This window comes from Hemicordylus capensis, chromosome 1 (assembly GCF_027244095.1).
Source record: "Hemicordylus capensis ecotype Gifberg chromosome 1, rHemCap1.1.pri, whole genome shotgun sequence".
In the NCBI taxonomy this organism is placed as follows: Eukaryota; Metazoa; Chordata; class Lepidosauria; order Squamata; family Cordylidae; genus Hemicordylus; species Hemicordylus capensis.
Genome location: NC_069657.1, coordinates 202,961,733 through 202,985,117, shown reverse-complemented (window position 1 = coordinate 202,985,117; position 23,385 = coordinate 202,961,733). Strand labels below are relative to the sequence as shown.

Here is a 23,385-nt window from a genome sequence, read left to right as displayed (position 1 = left end):
TTTGGAAGTTATTTTATTGGAGTTAGATAACTGACAGTAAAGCAATTTTAATGATGGTTTTATGTAGTTATGACAGAGTTGTGATAAATATAAATGCTTGTAATAAAAACCTATGTTTTTATATAGAGGGCAGGTCTATCAATGGCTATTAGTCTGGAGGCTATAGGCCAGCCTCAGTGGCAAGATACCTCTAAATATCAGTTGCAGAGAAGCAGCAGTAAGATAGAGGGCATGCCCTCAGCTCTTGCTTGTGGGCTTCCCAGAGGTTTCTGGTGGGCCACTGTATGAAACAGTATGCAGGACTAGATAGGCCTTGGATATCTAGATAGGACTAAATAGGCCTGATCTAACAGAGCTGTTCTTATATACCTGATTTTTACTAATTAATGAAATCCTGATGTCCATTTAATTTACATTATCTAGAAGTCATGGTGAACTTTTACTACAAATTATTATGCACCATGTACTCACTAAGAAGTTCTTTTTGAACTTGATTTTCCAACTCCTGGCCACTTGTGGGAAACCCTCTACTTGTCAGCAAAATGCTCAAGCTGTTTGATAGTTGAGCGCTAAATCATGGACCTGTCACCAAATTCAGGAACCTGCAAGGCAACTGACGTTGCAGCACCCTGGATAGTTCTCAGTGACCAATGTGTTCTGACAAGAGCTTAGGGGTGTACAGAACTGGTTCTAATTGAACCTGGTTCGAGCTGAACCCGGTTTGAACGGTTTGAGCGTGAACCAGATGGGGCGGACTTTCCAAACTGGGACCAGTTCAGATTGAATTGGTTGGGCCCGATTCAACCTTCCTCAAGAATCTCCCTTTACAAATATACCTAAGCAGGTGCTTTGAACCGGGGACTGATTGAGTTCAAACTTGGACTAGCACTCCCCTTTGGGAGGGGCTGGGCTGGTTCAAATTCACACCACCCAAATTGGGCCTAGCTTGAAGTGAGCCATCTCGTACATTCCTAGTAGTCTTTGGGGGCTCTTTTGTCCTCTTTATTTTAAATTGCTATTGCTATGCAGTGGACCATGTCTTAGCATCGATATGTTAATTCATGGCCAGACTATATATATGCAAGGTACCACTGATTTTCCTGGGACACTTTGCTGAGAGTGGGGGCAGAACATAACAAGAGAAGAGGAGTACAGATTGAAAATAACAAATGAATATTATCAGTACAGACATGATAACAAATAGGATAATACTAGAAGAGGACTTAAAGGATAAAGAAAGGGGGAGGAGAAGCAAAGGGCCTAAAACAGAAACTTTAGGAACCTCAGTAAACTGAAAAAAAGAAGAGAAGGAAGAACCAACCATGAATGGAATGCCAATGGAATGAAATGCCACGTATAGCTAGAATGAAAAGAGGAAAACCTCTTATCCATAAGACCCAAAATAGAACCACAAAAACCAAGATCATATGTTGATGATGATGATATTCAGTCACACAGAAAGCAGATGACAGATTATGAAAAAGAAAAACTGAATACTGACACTGCTCTTTAGAGAGAGAGAGAGAGAATTAGTTAAGGAAAATAAAGTAATTTCTGTTCAATGATAACTATGGAAACCAGATTGGTAAGAATCAAAAAGGGACTCAGATAAAAAGAAACAGATAAAAGAAAATCTAAATACTGAGATAAAACAATATACATTGAAGCAATTTAGAAACAAAAAGAAGATAAACTGAACAATAGTTAGCCAGCAAGGAAGAATGGAGAATGTTATTTTTATTTCTTTTGTAGCATAAATATATTACAAAAGAAATAAAAACACATTCTCTAGTCCACTAAAACACATTCTCTAGTCCACCATACATGTTATGAATTGGCTTGAAGTGTTGTAATTAACTATTCCACACCCTGTGGTGGTGGCATTCCTAATCTAAACCGTCTCACACCCTGAAGCCTGCTCAGTTGGGGCAGGCACTTCTTTGGTTCTTCAGGGAGTAAAGGCCAGGCTGCTAGAGGCCTTAAAGTACTAACCTGTCTCTTGGAGCAGCCGAAGTAAAAGGAGTCTGAAACCCAGAAGAGGAGGAGTTGAAACTCACTTCTGACAATCTGCAAAGCAGCAGTGTTCCCTAGGATTTCAAGTACTAAAGGGACATGGGACACAATAAACCAATGCCATTCATCTAGGCCTCTATCAGACTCGTATAATTTGTCTCTAGGTATTTGGAAAGCTATAGGAGCATTTATGCTCCAATTTGTAAATTAGGAATCAGGTTCATATGTATCCAGTATACCTTATGTAAGCCTCCACTTTTGCCTCCAACTTCCAATGAAATAGCCATAGTCTAAAGCAGGGGTGGGGAACCTTGGCCCTCCAGCTTTTTTTGAACTACAACTCCCATCATCCCCAGCCACAATCTCATAATTGTGGCTGGGGATGATGGGAGTTGTACTTCAAAAACAGATGGAGGGCCAAGGTTCCCCACCCCTGGTCTAAAGGTAAAGTGTGCCGTCAAGTTGATTTCGACTCCTGCCACCCACAGAGCCCTGTGGTTTTCTTTAGTAGAATACAGGAGGGGTTTACCATTGCCTCCTCCTGCTCAATATGAGATGATGCCTTTCAGCATCTTCCTATATTGCTGCTGCCCAATATATGTGTTTCCCATAGTCTGGGAAACATACCAGCAGGGATTCAAACAGGCAACCTTCTGCTTGTTAATCAATCATTTCCCCACTGTGCCACTTAAGGTGAAGCCAGACACTGTCTACCCCCATGTTAACTTATCCCGCAAACCTGAATTAACTGCTACATTTTTTCCTGGTATACTGCTCTCTGCTATTGTGATACCTCTAGATGTATCACCAGAAAAGAATCTGCTAAGCTCTTCTGACATATATCTGTCTGTGAGGTGAGAAATGCACATAGATAGCCCTCCTTAGTAAGGGAGAAAATGTCTCTGTTTCAGTTTGACATAAGGGGCTTCAGTGGAAGATCATGTAGCCAATACTGATCAGCCAAAGCGTCTAATCTCAAGAAGTACTCATCCATGCCATTTTGGCTAACCAGAGGAGTTCATTATCAAACAGACCTTCTCTATTCCTGCCAATGTAATGTGGGACCATATGTCACCTCTGCAAGATCTAAACACCTATGATGATGCAGAAGTGCTCTACCTTCTCTCTGAGAAAGAAATGTCTTAATTGCATGAATTTGTATCACAAATCTGTGATGCTTCATCCACACAGGATGCAACATCAAGAACTTCTGGGTGACTTTTTTTAATGCCTTTGCCAGTAGTCCCCCACCTGGGATCCTCCAGATGTTGCTGTACTATAACTCCCAGTACCCTCAGCCACAATAGGTTCCCAGGTTGGGAACCTCTGGCCTACAGTGAGGATAAAAGTGTGGTGTGTGTGGAGAGTGAGTGAGAAAGAGAGAGAGTGTGTGTGTGTTTTTTTATAATTTCTCATTTTAAATATTCTCTTTTCTGCAGGCAGTACATGTCACACTACTACACTACCTACCCTTGTCCGAACACCCACACTCCTGATGCAGCCCTCCTTGGATATAAAACCATTTATGTCCTTTCCAGTTGATGGAAATTCGGCTGTTGGACTCTTCCCAAATTTTAACACTGTAAGTAAACAATAGTGCTTGTTTTTTCTCATTGCCCTTGTTCTTTGCTGTGTACATGATGCACATCTCACAACCCTGTTCATTGCTAATTATTGTTGTTGTCATGAGACTTCATTCATCTGAACAAAGTATGTTTTTAACCCACTCTGTGGTTTGCTTTTGTGCAGCTTCTCATAAATACGAAGTGCCCTCTCTGTGGAATGGATTGTGTACTCATAACCAACCAGATGAAGTAGAACTACATGCCTTTAAAAATGCATGCATTTTAGCACAATATATATATATAAGACCCATGACACAAGAAATATGAATTATTCTTGGTCAGCATAACTTTTGCCTCATGTAGAGTCAGCTCCTTGACAAACATGTTTTCTGCATCTCTCTAGATGCTACCCATTCACTACCTGTACGACCCTATTGAACAGTAAGTTCTCTTTCCTTTCTACACAGTCATTAAAGAGATCTTTATACACCTTCTCCTTTCATACTAAGATGATCAGACCTGGTAAATAAACTAGCCTACAGTTTTTGCACCATATGGATTCAATATGCTAAATTCATATTGAGGCCATTTATTTGCCCTATTTATTTGTCCTTTCTAAAAAGCACTTGTTCTCTGCTCATAATACTTTGTGATCTTTTGTGCAGGTGGGAGAAGATGGTGGGATGCATGAGAGGAGAGCTGGTCTTGTGGTAGCAAGCATGTCTTGTCCCCATAGCTGAGCAGGGTCTGCCCTGGTTGCATATGAATGGGAGACTTGATATGTGAGCACTGCAAGATATTCCCCTCAGGGGATGAAGCCGCTCTGGGAAGAGCAGAAGGTTTCAAGTTCCCTCCCTGGCTTCTCCAAGATAGGGTTGAGAGAGATTCCTGCCTGCACCCTTGGAGAAGCCGCTGCCAGTCTGTGAAGACAATACTGAGCTAGATAGACCAATAGTCTGACTCAGTATAAGGCAGTTTCTTATGTTCTTATGTTGTCTCATAGAAAGAATGTTGGACATGGAGGTTTTTGTTAGCCTACTTTCCTGTAGGCTTATGAGATCACCTGGTATTCCATGTGTCCATACATAGGAACATAGGAATCTGCCATATATTGAGTCAGACTATTGGTCTATCTGGCTCAGTATTGTCTACACAGATTGGCAGCAGCTTCTCCAAGGTTTCAGGCAGGAATCTCTCTCAGCCCTATCTTGGAGAAGCCAGGGAGGGAACTTGAAACCACCTGCTCTTCCCAGAGTGGCTCCATCTCCTGAGAGGAATATCTTACAGTGCTCACACTTCTAGTCTCCCATTCATATGCAACCAGGGTGGACCCTGCTTAGCTAAGGGGACAAGTCATGCTTGCTACCACAAGACCAGCTCTCCTTTCCTATCCGTGTGTGTGTCCCATCAACTTCACAATGCCTGCACCAATACGGTCACATAGGGACACCTCAATGGCATCGTTTTTGATGATGTCATCCACCCCAATTCAAGATGGCGGACACACAAACTTTTGAGGCACAAGTGGGCAAACTTGTGAACAGCCTAACCAATTTGAACCAAATTTACTTCAGCTGTAGGCACACCTCAATGGCATAGTATGCAATGATGTCATCCACCCCAATTCAAGATGGCAGATGCATAAACATTTGAGGCACATGTGGGCTAACTTGTGGACCTTCTAACTGATTTGAACCAAATTTGGTACAGTTGTAGTAAATGACACATAGGGGTACCTCGGTATAGTTTGCAATGATGTCATCCACCCCAATCCAATATGGCAGATGTGTGAATGTTTGAGGTGCAAGAGACCTAACTTGTGGACCACCTAACCAATTTGCATCAATTTTAGTCCTGTTGTAGGGATAGTGAAAGGAAAATAAGCAGATTAGTTTCTTACTAGAGCAACTTGTTTAATTGCATTCAGCTCCATAATTTTCTGCTGTATATCTAGGAAACTGAGGAGTTGTTTTAGTGTACCTTCTTCTGCATCAGATTCTTAATAACAGAGGCCCACTGATGCACAGTGAAATGCCAGCATTGCCAATCAGCTGGCACTGCTGCACACATTGCAGGCAGCCCCAGCAGCGTTGCACTAGAACGCAGCTGTGCTACTACCTAAAACAGCACATCCGCAGTTGTGCAGCACTATTTGCTCAGCACATTGTTTCCAGGGCAAGCACTGTGCAACTGAGGGTGAGCTGCTTTAAGCACTACAGCACTTTTACACAACAGTGCCAGGGCTGCCTGTAATGTGCTCAGAAGTGCCAGCTGATCAGCAGTGCCAGCATTGCATTGTCAGCCAGTGCAGTCAATCTAGTTGCATAAAGGTAATGCTGAATCTTGCAAAATGAATACATGTTGGAGTTCGCAAGAAATGCTTTTGACAGGATATTGTTCACATTAGACCCATTTTAGTGGGTTTCTTCTCCTTGTCTGAAATCCAAGAATTCCACTTAAACCAAATGAGACAGCTCAGATGCCTAGTTTTTAAAAAGCAGAACACTTGGCTATCCAACATGTAAATGCTTTAATACTTGGCATTGCCCATGTCACGGAGATTGCCCCAAGAACTGGAACAGCAATCCTCAAAATCTATTTTTCAAATGGCGGTTGTTTATTCCTTCCGTGGTTGATGTGTTTCAGGGTAAGGTAATTGCTCAACTGTTGTATGGATTACAGTCCTGAGTTTATGAGGATTTCCGCTCCCTGGAGGTGATCCAGTCAAGGTTTCTGAAAGCGATCTTTGGAGTATCATGCTGTGTCCCCAGTACTGCTCTCTGTATGGAGTTGGGGCCAGTCTCTTTAAACACGAACTTTGTTAAATGAGATCAATTTCTGTTTCAAATTAATGTTTTGACCTATGGGACTGGCCCCTTTAACCCTGGTTGACAGCTTCCATTCAGGTTGGATGAGAGTTTTAGAGGAGAAACTCCGGAGTCACAGACTCTCCCCCCCAGCCCTGCTGTCTCATGGCTATTCTAAGGCAAAGGAGACTATAAAACAACACATTTGGGACATGGATTTGCAAAGGGATAGTAGTCTGGCCTCCTGTTGTTTGGAGGGTGGAAACCTTCGTAAAGCTCCAGGGTATTTTCCGGATGTTGGAAGTGAAGGACTATGCACTGTCTCTTGTCTCAATGACATAGGAGGACAGACTAGTGAGTCAGAGGGCTAGAGGGTCAAGACATTGGTCATCTCTTCTCTACCACTCTGACACTCTCCCTTTGGTATGTAGATTGCTACTCTTAGGGACTTACTTACTTCCTGCCTGGCCACTTCCTCTTTTTTCTCTTCCTTTCCTTCTCCCTTGCAACATGCAAGCTCCTCTCTCCTTGCACCATGTGTTCAGAGATGCAGAATCCATCTGCATCCAGCTAGATAGATAGATTAGAGATCCTATCTCCTCACTTTCCTATCTAGAATGGAGTTCTCTAATAAATCCCACTTATATTGATTTGAAACTATGAACTGGCTTCCAGTTATTTTACTCTCAGCATACATACGTACCTAACAGATTCTGCTGTGTTGTGCCTCTGTGCACTCTGCTGTAATGAAAAAGGGTTTCTTTTACCAGAGAGAATTCCCAACTACGAGATTTGCAATGGTTAATGTGTTGCAAGCTGTGACAGAATAGTGCAATGGTTTCAAAATGAGAGTAAAGGGTTGTTTAATGCTTCATTGTAAGCTGATGGCCATTCATATTTTCTGTCTGCTGCAATGTATTTTCCAGGCAGGAGTGTCCATATTCTCATTGAAACGCATTTATCTGCCCCTCCTCCTGCTCCATTTGGGCCACTGGAGTCATGGCGTCATTGCATCCTTACGCAAGTGATTCCAGGAATATATTTTTTAATTATTTTTTAAATGGGGGAGCAAAAGGGAATCCTGTGGCAAGCCTGGAAAGGGGGAAGAGAGGAACTGGCGCACCCGGGTGGGTGTTTTCTTCCATGGCGGCGGTGGTAAACAGCAGTTCCTCAGCTCCCCTGCCGGGGCTGCTGGAGACAGCTGTTACTATAGCAGCAGCAGCAGCCGCCGCCTCCACCACTCCTTCTCAGTCTGTGCTCCAGGCAGAGCCTCGCTAGGGCTGGGGAGCCTTGTGATGGCAGAGGGGTGCCTTTCTGCTCTCTGCCATCGCCCCCTCTGCTTCCCTCCTGCTGGGCCTTCTCCTGAGGAGGGAGGATGGCGGCGCTGCGCCTCCAGAGAAACAAACAAATAAACAAACAAATATGAGAGGAAAGGCAGAGGGGAGGGGAGCACTCCTCCAGTGAGGGCTGTGGGATTGCACAGAAGTTAATGAATCATGATTCAGTTCAATGGGCTTCCTTTTAAGTAAGCAACTGTTCTCTCTCCCTGCCCTTTGCCTTGTAGAAAACAGGTGGGATCGCACAGAAGTAAATGATTTAGTTCAATGGGCTTCCTCTTCAGTAAAAAGTGCATGCGAAAGGTTTGGATTTAGAAATCTGCTCAGCTGCTCTTCTGTGTTGACAAGCTCAAGTTATATTGGAAGCAAGTGGAGGACGGGGGAGGTGTGTGGTTTGGGATCTGTGGGGAGGAAAGGAGGGAGCCGAGATTTCTCCTTGCCTGTTTCTCTCCCCACGTCGAGGGGGCAGAGGAAGCAAGCATGGGCAGGTGGCAGGGGGCAAAGAAGTGTCTATACTGCAACATGTTACAATGCATAAAATGTGAGGCAAGGCTCCCTACAATGGAAAAATACAGCTACTTTCCTGCAGTGCATTTACAACATTATAGGGCAAAAACACATCATTAAAAGTCAAATTAAGGCATGGGAAATATGAGCGGCACCCTGCAGACAATGCAGCAGCCCCGATGTGGAAACACAGGCAATACAGACAGGCATTTCATGCCTAGCATTTTGCCAATGCAGTGTCAGAAAACATGACATTACATCATTATTACAGTGAAATTGTGGTGGGTTCTTCCCCCTACTTGTATATAATTACAGTGATATACAATTCATATCCCTTCCATCTCTAAAGTCTGCCATTGTATTCCACTTAACATCTTTAAGACCCTGTGCAAGCTTCTCCCACTAATTCTTCTAAATTATCTTTTCTTCTTTTGTTTTCTCTAACTCCCTTGTTTTCTTTGCTCATCACCGATCTTCATTTAACGGGCAGGGTTTCCACCGCTCTTCCTTTTATGTGCATTTTCTTTAGCTGCTGCTTATCACTGGAATGCCCTCTACCAGTGTCCACCTTGCTTCATCTATCATCACAAAGCATTGAAGTTCTACCTTTGCTCAGGTCTTGCTTCCTCTGTTTCTCAGCCCCTTGTAGGGAGGGACCATCCCCTTTTAATTTCTGTAAGGTACCATCTTTCTGGAGGTAGGTAGAGGTGGGTAGGTAGAGGTGCAAAACTAATTTTAAAACCCCCTGCTAACTGAGCAAAGAGGCACCTTTCAAAATGATGATTGTCTTTCTATTTAGCAGGAAAGAGCAACTGGCCATATCCAACCCCAGCACAGCATTCCTCCAGTGGCTGTTGCTGGTGTATGCTTGCTATGTATTTCTTTTCAGACTGTGAGCCCTTTGAGGACAGGAAACCATCTTCTTATTCTTATTCTATATAAATCATTTTGAGAACCGTTTTGTTGAAAAGTTCAACATATAAATAAATTTAAAAAGCATGATCTGTGTAATTGTTAGATGTTAACATTTGAGTTGTATATGTACAGGGCTTCTTTGCAAGGAGAGGAACTGGCTGACATCCTGACTAATTAAGCACCAGAGCAATGGGAGAAGTGCGGGGTTGTGCCGGTTCTTCTGGAAACAAATGCTGCTCTAGTGCTACTGTGCGTGTTGCAGGGGGCAGCAGGAATTTCAACAACCTCAACTTTTGCAGAAGCCATCTGGATCACCCAAAAATATGTCCCCGAGGGCTGCGCAATCCTCAGGGACATATTTTCAGGTGGCACAAAGCACATCCTGGGGAAGGGGGGGTCATAAAAATGTACCTGCACACTAAGCCAGCAGTGGAGCTGAATTAGTTGAACTTCTAGTTTAACAGGTGCTTCTCCTGTTGCATTGGTGCATTGTTAGGATGTCAGCCACTTTTGTTTGCTGTAATAATTTTAGTAAATGGCATTTCCAGAAAAACAAAACAAAAAACACCTCTTGCATTGCTTGGCTATTTTAGGAATTTTTAAGTTCACAAAGAAATATTCCACTCTTAAAACTTTCGTTTTTATAATTCATTTTCTTTATGCTTTTAAAATGGATTCTAAATAGCGTTTAAATCTCTTACAACAGCATGGTTCAGAGAATTTTCATATAAACTTATATTACACATGACGTAAAACCAAGATATTGCATGTTTGCAGAACTAGTATTGCCATGTTCAGACAATTCAGCAGGGACTCACTGTGTAAATAACAAGCTCATAGCAATAGCAAGAAGAGTGATTCAGGTCATTTTGTGGATAATGCTGTCCAGTGAGTAAATACAGTTTGCTCATACATGATAGTTCCAAGACATGCAAAACATTATCGTTGTCACAGTAATTTCAAGAAATAAAAAGACCTCTGTATTATCAGCATCGCCAGACCGTGGATGTTTGAACCAATGCCAGCTATTGCTTTTGCAAGGCTTTTTTTTTACACTCTGGGTTTGTATGTGTGAGAGAAAACAGAAGAGTTTCCCATATTACTTGTAAATAAATTCTGCTGACAAACCTTATGTTCCAGTACAAAGTGGTGTAGAAAGATGATAGAATAGCATTCCAGTCTTGAAAACAAGAATAAGTAAAACCTTTAAATATTAATATGTTCATTTCAAAGCAGCTGAATCTGAGAATCTGATAATAAGTATATGCCACATATTTTAAATGTGGGTGACAGTCTAGGGAGTACAAAGTTTCTTGGCTTCTTTTTCCTACCTCAAGCATTGCTGGATTTTGCCATAAATCAAGGAAGGGGTTTTTTTTTTTAAACAATCGTCTTACAATCACCTCCTTGAGGCATGGTTCTATCTTACCCTCCCTTAGTGAAGCACTGATTATGGCCTCTAACCATCTACCTGTACCCTCCCTGTCAGATTTTATTAAGCATGAAGCGCAAGGGTCTGGAGCACATGACATTGCCTGCACACTGCCCAGGATCTTGTCCATATTCTCAGGCTGCACTAACTGAAAAGAATCCAACAGAATAGGACCAGACAGTACCTGAGGCACATCTGCCAGAATTTCCAAAACCTGGAGTCCAAATCAGCATGGATGCAATCGGCTTTATCTACAGAGTGACGTGCAAACGTATCACAACGAGCTGTAGATGGTTCCTCCCCCATTACCTGGGAGGATATGTGGAGCAATGTCTTTGTTACATGGAACTGCTCTGCTGGTCTTTAATCTTTAATCTCCTCCATTTCTGATCTAGACCAGTTTTCTTTGTTTAAGCTTCAAGGAGCTGCCTGTCATTGATTTTTCCTCCAAAATTAACTTTTACCATATTTTTTTTTTCAAAAGATGTTGTTTAATGGATTTGTTGATAAAACATTAATAATTGATTTTATGAGAAGGAAGCACACATTCCCATGATGCAGTATGAAAGTTCCTGCTGTCTTTAGGTTTAGATGTGTACCTTGGAGTCTTGGTTTCTTTGTGTCTGACATTTTGTAGTTAGGCTTTAACTCCCTCCCCCCACCCCCGCTCTATTTCATTTTATAGGGAAAGGATGTTAGCCCATTAAGAATTGGCATTTAGGGATTTCTGGCTTAATCTCTGAATAGTCTGTACCAGAGTCCATGTCTGCCATAAGCTTCCTTTCCACTGAACATAAAGACAACATAAAGTGTTATAATGACTGGATAGTTTAAATGTTTTTGTTATGCCATAGTATAGCAAAATCCATGTTAGTGCAGCCAAACTGTGGGGGACAGAACTGGGCTTCTGTAATCAGCCTATGGGGCAATAATTCTGTGGTTTTTGTAACTTCAGTTGGAAGCCACAAGCCCCTCCTCTACCCACCTCCTCACCGGCTTTCAGATTATATTTAGAGACAGTAAGTGTGTGTGGGTTTAGCTTTTTTCCACAAGTGACACTTTAAGTCTGATTTTGCATTTCCCACCAATATTAGAAAAGCTATGTTCAGATAGAACATTCAAAGAATGTTCAGTTTAGAAGAGGGCTCTGTTCCACTTTCCATACCAATATTAACAACAAGCGGGGAGAGGTTTGGTCCTGGGTGGGAAGCAGAAGCAGCAAGGATGGGGCTAGAGTGAAGAACTGAGAGGTAGTCATGACCAAACTAGCTCTTCTATTAAAGGGAGTGGATTTGCTTCAAATGGCAAATTTTGAATGGCATTAAAGGGCAGAAAAATCATTTAATGTATTATGTTTTTACTCCAGAAGGCTGGTAAAAAATCATTTGGATAGTCCACCTCAAGTACTAAACTATCTTGTGCAGGGTTGGGAACTCTCAGACTCAGCCTACTGGATCTCATGCCCAATTGCCTCTTTGATTTCTGAAGCTTTAGCATATATATGTGACCTCACTGACCTGCAGATTTTGGAGACTGGTTGACATTCCACACAGTGAAACCTCAGCATTCGCAATTCATTGGGGCTGCTGTAGAGGCAGGCTGTCGCGAAACTCCTTAAAACAACACATTGGCACTTGCATGCTACTTCCTTTGTTTCTAGTAGAAACAGTGCTGCAGAAGTGCCCACTGCTGCTTTAAGGAATTTAGCAACACAGCCCACCTCCACAACAGCCCCTGGGCTGCCTTATACATGCACAGCAGCCCTGGTGGCTTGCTAACTCCAAGGTTTCACTGTGCAGAATGTCAGCCACTGTCTCTACAGCCCTGATGGAGATGAAAACCTTTTTTTAAAAAAACACAAAAAACCACCAAACACACAATATATCAGATTTTCTAAAAGCCAGATTCCATGCTGTTCAACACCAAGCATATTCTCTCTCTGTCTTTTAGAGAGGAAAGTGCATGTTGCACTCTCTGAGCCAACATTAGGGATTCAGGGTGCACTCTGTGACTCTGAGCAACAGACTGGCGGCATTGCACTATGAATTGTATTTGCTTAGAAACTGAGAACACCGTGTGGACTCTATTATCCCATAACTGTGGGAGAATGAACTTTACATTTACCTGGCAGCCTTACCATTTAAGTTCTTTTGTCACTGCCTGAACTAGTTTCTCTCTTTCAGACAAAACAGAACAAACATTACACACAGTAGGAAAAAGGATAGCAAGATGGAAAATGCACATTTTTGTGTCTTATTCTCATTTCTTTTCTGAAAGACCAGTTAGAGCACACAATGAATTGCTCGCTTTGTGACTTTTGCACTGCAGGTACTCCTCTTACCCAGACAGCCTTTTGCTAGTAGTTTGCTTCCAGAATCTCTCTTGGCCTGCTCGGCTCACGAGACATGGAGTTGCTGGGGACTTGTCCTTATCCCATAAAATGGGATACAACTGTGTTTATGGATGAAGTATGGTGGGATAAAATTGAAAGATACACTAAGGGAGAGAGAGAAAAAGAGATATAGAGAGAGATCTGGATGTTTTTCAATCTGGAGCAATAAATGCCTCTCTTGGGTCTAATGATAGTGGTGATGATGATAAAATGAACAACTTTGTTTGTTAGCCACCCCATAACAATTTGTCCTCTGGACAAATTAGAACTTGAGATAAAAACACACATTAAATCATAAGAAACCTAAAAAGGGGATTGGGAGAAAATACAAAATACAATACAAAGACAATTTAATTTTTTAAAAAAAATTCAATTACAGTCAGATCACAATTCTTTTAAAAATATAAATTTTAAAAGGCCTGAGTGAACAAGCCTGAGTGGCATCTAAAAGATCAATGAAACCAGGCGAACCTCACTGGGGAGGCTATTCCATAAATGGGGTGCAACCACTGAAAAGGCCCTCTCCCTGGTAGCCACCCACCTCAACTTGTTTGGCAGGGGCACCCAGAGGAAGGCCTCTGGAGAAGATCTTAAGTTTCAGGTAGGGACATATGGGCAAGGTGCTCCCTCAGGAAACCTGGCCATTTAGGGCTTTAAAGGTTAAAACTAGCCCCTTTAATTGGGTCCAGAAACGAAACGGAAATGCATCTTTCAGTAACAGATATAAGAAAAGATGTGTTCCTAGATGTCAAGTAGTATATGAGGAAAATAGGTTTATTATAGGAGATAAAACGTTTGCTCCTTGTCTATTCTGTGACGGAGAGGAGAGCTGGTCTTGTGGTAGCAAGCATGACTTGTCTGCTTAGCTAAGCAGGTTCTGCTCTGGTTGCATATGAAAAGGAGACTTGATGTGTGAGCACTGTGAGATATTCCCCTCAGGGGATGGAGCTGCTCTGGTGAGAGCAGAAGGCTTCAAGTTCCCTCCCTGGCTTCTCCAGGATAGGACAAGATTTTTAAAAAAAAAAATTTATAGGACAAGATTTTTTTATTGAACCAACAAACTACCAAAGCATACAGTACATTGCCAAAGCACATTTATATACAAAGTAGTTGTTTGTACATCATATATCTACAAAGATTTACACACAAGGATTTGGAGACCCACAGGGTTATAAAGTATATGCAGGCAGTACTGTAACTCGGGGATGGGGGATTACAAGGCACATCAGGTAATCGGGGGGGTTACGTCCAATGTCCATTTCCACAATTTTCCCATTGCTGTTTAGAAGAGATACACTTGTCTTTTTGCACATAACCATACAAACTTTTCCAGAAGAGATTTACTATCTCATCCACGTGAACCTCTTGGTCGCATCTTCCCTCCCTATTCCTATGCAAGAGCATTGCATAAATGACATATAGGTTTACTAACCTGATTATGAGAAGGGGAATGTTCCAATTCCCTAGTATGAGGCCACCTGTTCCGTCCCGTTTCCTTGAAGGTTTCTTTCTGGGACCTCGAAAAGAGGTTCTATAGCTCAAACCCGAGGTTAGTTCTTCCCAAGTCTGTTTTTAGAGAGATTCCTGCCTGCAACCTTGAAGAAGCCACTGCCAGTCTGTGAAGACAATACTGAGCTAGATAGACCAATGGTCTGACTCAGTATATGGCAGCTTCCTATGTTCCTATGTCTGATGCTGTGTGGAGATGATGAGAGCCACTGTAATGCATAGCATCAGGTACCTGTATCAAGATCTTAGCTGAACTCCAAATCATAGGGTTCCATGTAAAAAAAAGGTAGGGGAGAAAAATATTTGAGATGGATGTTACAGGAAATCATCACATATTTTCCTACAAGTCACTTTTGGCATTAAAGCAGAGATGATGGCATTAAACTCTATCACGTTACTGATGTGTATGATACTGTGAATGTTTACTGCAAAGTGTGAGAAGATCCCACTGGATTTCCTCTGTCCTGTAACATCCAAGCTTGCAGATATGACAGATCCCCCATTTTTGCAGAAAACCAATGCCTAAGTTCACCAGAATAGAAAACAAACAGAGGTACCACACGATGCCAGGGTGGCTCCCACACGCGGCAAGGTGGTGATGGCCTAAGTGCACCCTGGGGCAGCAAGTGCTGACACCCCACCCCAATCAATCCTGCAGGTGTCTCTTCACCTGCCCGGTGCTGCCACCCTGTCTCACCTCCATTGTTGCTGCCCTCCCTGTGCATTTTCCTCATCACTGTCCAGCCTCTGATGCCACCCCTTGTCCTCCTTGCCACCAGGCAAGCCTCACTTTGGGGTGGGTGCTGCTGCTTGGTATTGTAGGCAGAGCTTGCATCCAGCGGGGGCTTTTCCTCATCACCGGCGCCACTGCCGTGTCAGCACTGTGGAGATCACAAAGAGCCTGGACACCATGATGAGGTGAAACAGAAACGAACGATAATCTTCCGTTTCCAATACCCACACAGTGCCACCTAGTGGCCCTGAACTATGGACACAACTATTACCACAAGTACCAGCAGCAGCTTGCTCACATGCTCTCATTCTCTCCCCACTTCAGCAGCCAACCAGATAGTTGCTGAAGGGGAGAGAGAACGAAAGTGTGAGTGTGCTGCTGCAGCATCAGCATGGCACTGATGCCCCAGCAATACCAGCAATGAAGAGAGACCACTGCTGGATGCTTGCTCTGTCCATGCTGCCTTGCCTCCAGCCTACAAACCAAGAGGGACTAGCTTTGGGAAATGAGGGCAGCCCAGCCATGGGAAGAAAGGGGTGAGTGGGGCTGGCACCAGCAAGGGGATGGTGTCCGTTCTAACCTGGGGCTGGTGAGACAAAGTAGCTTAAAAATAGGTAGAATAAAGCTTAATTGTTACCTTTTTGTGTGTGGCTTTGATTGATTGCTAGATACTAGCAGCTTTAATGTTTGTTACATGTAAAAACGCAGTTACTGATGTATGTTGTTCCAGAACTCCTAGACAGAATGTAATACATACTTAGTGCCAGTAAAAAGCTCTCCAAATAGGTTGTATCCTCATGGGTATTCTGCAGTCATCATGTTCACTGAGAGCCTAAAGTCTGGGGAGTTAAGCTGTTACAGCTCCTGTTTTACACTATATCAGCAATGAGTACCTTTGGAGTTGCTTTTGATCACCAAAATGCTATTTAAGAATCTTCCAGGTGTGCTTATTCCTAGTCCTCCAGGTGCCTGTTCTATTAAGATATACCAAATGGCATCACTGTAATATTTCAGTGACTTACAGAAATCCATTATTAAACTCTTTAAGCACCTAACACCTGCTGATGTTCTATGTCTTTTTCCCCCCCTACAGGGATTAAAACAACAACAACAATTATATCCCTCTTGGGTCACATATGCATGGTCCTTTATGAGTGTCCATGAAAGTGCAACTTGTATTTGCAACAGAAAGCGATCATGAGGCACTTATATGGGAGTGTGTGGGTATGTGAATTGACCTGTATTGTGTGAACAGTTCCAAAGCAAGCCTCTGTGTTAAACACATTAGACACCCTACCTTCCGTGGGAAGCAGAATTCTTTTCTGCCTCAAATACAAGTAATCCAGGTCCCAACCCCTTTTTGGTCCCTTGAGGCAATTCTCACAAGCAGCCGAAACCAGGCTAGGGAGCCCAGCCCCTTTTCGCCTGGTGGTGTGCTGCAACGGGAGCCTTGCGGCTCCCGGTAGCAAGCCCACTTAAATGCCCCCCCCAAAAAACTGAGTGTGTACAAAAAACCCCATTTTTTTTGATTGTGTGTCTGCTGCAACTGCTTACAACCGTAGTGGACACACTCAGGGAGGGGGGAGGGGTACCCCAGGAATGCACCGTGCTGCATTACTGGGGCTCTGCGGGGGGGTGGGGCACTGCGCAGCTGCTCTTCCCTTCGCCAGACCCCCAGAGCTGCCAGATGAGATGCAGCCCGGCGCAGGAGGAGCACCTGAGCGAAGCCTTTGCTCATCTGGGCAGGCAATCCGCCCACTTGGGGAGTTCCATTTGATCATCGTCTGTGGGGAGGTCAGCCCTTTTGGGCTTCCTCTCCGCATAATAAGGTAGCCCTTCCCACTTGACTGTGGGAAGTGCTTCCTTCAGTAGAAAATTTGTCAGGACTATTCAGGCAAACTGTCAATCCATGGTTTACCATTACCGGAACATGCAAGCATAAGCCTCAGGCTCACACAGACCTTTGTCTCCTTCTCTGTGTAAAGAATAGAAGGTTCTGAATTTAGAGTGTGGCAAGCCATGATTTGGTTTGAAGAAACCATGAAGGTTCTGAATGTAAATAGTGTGGCAAACTCTGCTAACCATAGTGGCCATTTTGATTATACGTCCCCTAGTACAACCTAGTTGTGTGGGCATGCACATTTTCCCCCATCCAGCATGGCATCCCAATGCAGCCTAATTGTGTGAACAAACTATCCCTGTCACAGTTAGGCACTGATGGGATGACAGATGGAGGGAAACTTGCATGCTCTTCCCCCCATGCGACTGAGAGGGCCAACAAGCATATCTCCAGAACCAGCCCAGAACTACCCCAGCTAATTGAGCAAAGAGGCACCTTTTAAAAAGTGGTGATTCTCTTTATTTAGCAGAGGGAGAGCAACTGGCCCTATCCGACCCCAGCTCAGCATTCCTCCAGTGGCTGTTGCTGGTGTCTACCTTTATGTTTCTTTTTAAATTGTGAGCCCTGTGAGGACAGGGTGCCATCTTTCTTGTTTGTTTGTTTGTTTGTTTGTTTGTTTGTTTATATCTGTGTAAACCGCTTTGAGAACTTTGGTTGAAGTGCAGTATATAAATATTTGTTCTTGTTGTAGTAGTAGTTTACCTATAAACCAGGATTCTAAATCACAATTTGATCCTGATTTGGAATCCTGCTTTTGTTGGTTTGCTGCTAAACCAAGAAGGAAGGCTGTCATCACTGCACATTAGGGGAGGAAGGAGAGAGAATAGGAAGGAGTGTGCAAGCCCAAGGCTCATCCTTTTAATAATAAACCATAGTTTAGAACCACATCTGATAAAATAATTTCTCCTGTATTCTGTGATGTAACACCACAGTAGATGTAGCTAACAAATATGTGTGATGCAATGTTTCTGCAAGCCAATTCAAAGACAGTACTGGGCATGTGAAACATAGGCCATTGTGCATTACTCAGTGTCATGTTTAAAGGATATTTAGCCAGTATGTCCCTCCCTTTGTGTACAGCATTTGCTCATCTGCATAGCTTCTATCTGGTACATAGATTGCTAGTGATTGATGCCATATGTATAGGAGCTAGTGCCTTGGATATGAACCCCCCTGGAGGTATTGGCCTCCTATTGTAAAGAAAATCGTCTTGAAATTAATTATGCTAAAACAAAGATTATGGCCCTTGGTAAAAAAAAACCCCTAAACATCATAATTGGAAAACTGATGACCACCCTATTCAGCAAGTTTCTACCTTCAACTATTTGGGGGTCCTCTTCCATGCTTCAGGCTCTAGAAAGCCACATGCTACCTATGTGTCCCAGAATGCTCAAAGGAGTGCGTCTGCTATTCTCAGGTTTTTCTGGAGTAAGGGGGGCATTTTACACCCTCTGCCATTAAACTTTTTCCTACCAAATCTCTTGCTCAGCTTACATATGGTGCGCAGCTAGGGCCCTTATCTAGCTTTCAGGAGGCGGAGAGAATTCAATCTAAATTTCTTAGAGCTGCTGCTCCTTTATCTTATCTGCAACAATTAGACATCCCCAGATATAGGTTGTCTTTTACACAGGCCAGATGTAGATCCCTTCCCTCTGCTGTTCATGAAGGTTGCTACAGTGGGACTCCTTATGCGGAGCGTCTATGCCCCTGTGGTGATGGGGAAGTTGAATCAATCGAACATGTTTTGCTTCATTGCTCCTTTTATAGGGACTTACGTCTAGAATTAATATCTCAATTGCTGGCTCGTTTCCCAGGAAATTTGCCTAGTCAACAAGTGGCTTTCCTGCTTGAGGACAGTATTCCTGCCATTACTCGGAAAGTGGCGAGCTTTTGTGCGGCAGCTCGAAGATTGCATCAATTTTTAATTAATAATTCTAGTGCTGCCCTATAACCTTTTAGTTATAATATTGTTGGTGGGTTAGACTGTTGACTTGTTATCTTCCTAATTGTTATTTATATTTTTATTTCAATTGTATTTTTTCCCCTTGTGCTGGTCATAGACCGTAATAAACTTTGAACTGAACTGAACTGAACTGATATGAACCCTCTTATCCTGATTTTGAGCCTCTTGGAACATAAAGTTGTAACTATTAGCTCTTTGTTTGGAATTTGCTTGCCTAGTCCCAAGGACTTGTGGAAGTTAACAATACTTGACATAAATATCATCCTATTTAACAACAGCTTATGCTAAGAAATTATGCTAAGAAAACTCCCTGGCATCCCTTGTCCTTGAATTAATTAAAAATATTAACTCTCTGTGTGACTGTGCTGTACTGACTCTGTGTGTTGGTTACACCAGTCAGGAGAACACTCTTGGAGATTGTGTTGAGACTAGAGAAGTCACAAGAACTGCCAGTCATAGTGAGCTCATTCTTATTTGAATTGAGTGTCCATCAGTTTGACTCCTTTCAATCTTTTGTGGCAAATTATCACATAATGCTTAAATATTAATAGGAGGAAAACAAGGAAAAACCACAAATTTGAAAACAGAAGTTGGAAATCCTCTGGTTCTTATTCATAATATGAACACATAAGAAGAATGGATATCCTCAGTCTCAGAAATGGTTGTATTTCTGCAGAGGCGTAACTATAGGGGGGGCAGGGGGGGCACGTGCCCCGGGCGCCATCTTTTCTGGTCACGTGGGGGGGCGCCGCCATGACCAAATTTTTTTAAATTTTTTGTTAATACAAATGTTTCCTGCTCAGTGCAGCAGCGCTGCAGCAGTCAAGGGAGTGCGTCGGTGCTCCCTTCCCCACGAGCGGTCCCTTCCTCGCCGCCTGCGGCCCCCCCCCCCATTGCTTTGCTGGCGCCTGGCAGCCAGTCAGTGGCCTGGCTTGGCGGCGGCGGCGGGCGCTTGTGAGGAAAAACCTAAGTATAATGTAGTATGTTGGGGGGCGGGGGGGCGCGTGGTGGGGGGGCGCCATTTCAGTGCTTGCCCTGGGCGCCGTTTTCCCTAGTTACGCCTCTGTATTTCTGTGCTGTTGAGTTCATAGAATATAGAAAGATGAAGGTTTTATTGTTTGATTGGACGTTGCAGAGTGGATTGGTTTAAATCAAGGTGATTTAAAACATGAAGAGTCAGGGCTGATTTAAATAATTGATTTAAATCAAATTTTTGCATTAATGCTTCAGCTAAAGTCAGCCAATCTTACGGCCTATACAAATCAATTTGGAAAAAATTAATCATGACTAGCTTCAGCTAAATTGAGTCCTGTGTTTGTTTTTTTTAAAGTGGCAATTATTGGCTTTAGGTGTGTACATGTAAGGATGTTGAATGAAACCATTTACTTGAAGACTGTGCCCAGAATCTTTCAGAAGTATATAACCATGTTGTCTGGTAGACAGAACATAAATGTTCATAATCCGAAAACAAGCAACTTGCAGAATTTGGGTACTTCAAGCATAAGAATTGTAAAAAATAATAAAAATCTTTAAATTCATTTGTTTAGAGAGACTTTGTAATGGTTTTTAGGAGTATAGTCTGATGAATTTTTCAATTTTTAATTGGGTCTATTTTAATCAGTTTATTAATTTTATAATGCCTAAAGTTTTATCTGTTTTACTGTTTTTGGTTTTAATTTTATGCGGTTTTATTGTTGTGAGCTGCCCTAAGCAGTATTGCTGTGGAGGAGTGGGATATAATTTTAATTATAAATTTATTCTATAATTAATTATTTGATTATAAAATAATAAATTATTTAATTTAATTATGAATTATTTTAAATGATGATATTATAATGAATAATAAGCATATAAAACAGGAGTGAGATCACCAGGTAGGCTTAGTAAAAGTTCCTAGGAAGGTGCAAGATGTTGCCTTCTAGAGCCAAGAGCTGGATCCCAAGATTACTTGCTCATCCCAGTCCAAGCAGGATCAAGCCTATGTCAATAATCACAGTGTAGGATCTATTAAGCCATATTTATTTAACGCTTGTCTGTCCCACAGCAGATATGGTTAATTCTTTACCTAGAAATGCAGCCTCCAGTTCAGTGTATTTTATAGTAGTTAATTCCAAGTTTAAAAGATTGTAGGTGTACGTAAGTGTTGACATGTATGTAATGATTTCAATTTTCATTTTTAACGATTCCAAAAGTTAAATATTACTGTAAATGAAACTTAATTTTTGTAAAATTCATTTAAATAAAAAACCAAACTAAGCAGTATCCAGACTGACCTTGCCCTCTCATTAGAATGCTGCCCACGTGCTGCAATTTTTGCTGCTCTATCTTCCCTCTGCTGCCCCTGGTGGCTCCCAAAAATATGTCCCTGAGGGCTGGGAGACTCTTAGGAGCATAGATTGGGGGCAGCAGTGGAACTTGGGAGTTTAGCAGAAATTGCTGCACATGGGCAATGTTCTAATGCAAGGGCAACATTAGTCTGGATGCCACTTGACATTTTAATTATATATTTAAAGTTATTTTAAATATTTATATAACTTCAGAATCGTATCAAAGTTAAGACCAAAGAGATGGGAAAATAATTTCGAAATTCTGACATTACTTTAGCACTAGTTGCTCACAATGTCTCACATACAGAAGGATTATTTTTATTAGTATGGGACAGAAGAAATCAAATTGAATCTGAAATTTGCCCATCCCTACATTTCAGGTATGTGTGTACAGAAAGAATTAAATTGAGATTTGCTTTAATCTCACTGTATTGGTAGAACTTGCCTGCACGGCACATTGTTAATTGTATGTTTTGCCTGGAACTAAAGGGAAGCCCAAACAGAGCGAGCGTTGGGCTAGATGCTTGGCAATTTATTTTCAGCAAAATAGTCTGCCGCTGTTAGTACCTGACCATCTACAGAGTTTCTCTGAGCAGCAAACAGCAACCAAGATCAGCAAATTGTCCCCATTATTCATCATGGCATGTTTAATTTTACTTAGGGATCCGAGATCAGTTAACAGCACAGCACCAACCTTCTGGTCGGCAGGCACTGTTGTTCTATTCAAACAAGGTGTAATCTACCCTGCTTTGTGACATATTTAAAGTGTATTAATTGTTAATGCTGCACTTCCTTGGATTCTAGTCAAGAGCAGACTGCATTCAGTTCTCCAGTTTGGGAGAGAACATCAGTTGCTCCCACTGGAGTCCTGAGCTCAGCCTCCAGAGACTCCATCAGCCGTATTGTTTGTGCGAGTTTCTCCTGCTGCTGCTGCTTGCTCTCAGAGACGGAGATTTTCATCACAGCCTGTGTTGCATTGTGGTGTTGCCTTTTTTAATTTAAACTACCAACTGCCTCACGTTAAGACTGTGGATTATTATCCAGAAATCTCAGGAGGAGTGCTGCTGGGTCTTCAAACACTTCTACAGACGGCAGTGTTTCTTTCTGTCGTTCCTCTTTCCTGGTGCCCAGCCACTTCAGATGGTTCAGGTACTTTTCATCGCTGCAGTATCTGCTTATTAGCAGCTCTAATCATTAACATTAATAATAACTGTGTGTTTAAAAAGCTACCTGCCAATACAGAATTTGCTGCATAAGTGCAGCAGGGTGTATGCATTACTTGTATACTATATTGCATGTTCGAAGCAGCAGCAGCAAATGCTAAATTTAACACACTGTGATGTGTTTTAGAGCTAGAATTTATTATTGGATTTTTAAAAATGTCTTTTTGCATTTGTAAATTTAGTAACTTGCCTTAGGACATTTTTTGTGTGCAGTGATTCTATTAAGTGGCTCACGTTAAAAAAAAATAGAAACTGTTGCTCTAAGTGATATTTAATTTTTTGTATGAATGTTGGTGTGAAGGTGTAGCCGTTTCTGTGTAGTCTAAGAATAGGAATAGAGGATTCCTTCCTGTATGCAAGAAGTTTCTATTGAAAATATATTCTGCTCATGATTATTAAGACGTTGTTACAAAGCTACACGCTGATAGTAAAATATTTTACTTTAATAACAAAAGCCAACAAAATCGCCCCAGAGAACACATTTTAGCTATGAAGTTCTCTTTATCTGTCATTTTGAAGTGAAGTGATTCTGAAAACTGAAGAGTTAATTCTGAAGAGTTATTGAAATAACAATAACTGAACACTTGGTGTTATTCAGATATAGCCGTGTATGCCAGTTTCTCAATTTAAAGCAAATTCACATGGAAGCTAGTTCTATTGATTTCACTGATTGCTTGAATCATGTAATTGCCTCAGAAAAACCAGTCACACTGCACTTCAGAGACATAGTTTTTTTAACACAACGCACAATCCAGTCTAAAA

The 23,385-nt window shown here is 42.1% G+C and overlaps 1 protein-coding gene across 9 annotated transcripts in view; it reads left to right on the top strand.

Moving 5' to 3' along the window:
- ZNF385B (zinc finger protein 385B) overlaps nucleotides 1–23,385 on the top strand; it is a 298,102-nt gene that overhangs the window by 189,322 nt on the left and 85,395 nt on the right. For 7 of the 9 annotated variants that reach the window (XM_053269237.1, XM_053269243.1, XM_053269221.1 and 4 more), the window contains one exon: nucleotides 3,453–3,595. The exons of 1 other annotated variant lie outside the window; for it this stretch is intronic. In XM_053269237.1, coding sequence (XP_053125212.1) covers nucleotides 3,453–3,595 — 143 coding nt within the window. Of the gene's footprint in view, nucleotides 1–3,452; nucleotides 3,596–22,390; nucleotides 22,550–23,385 lie in introns of those variants that run through there. One more of the 9 variants, XM_053269283.1, reaches the window with a different exon arrangement.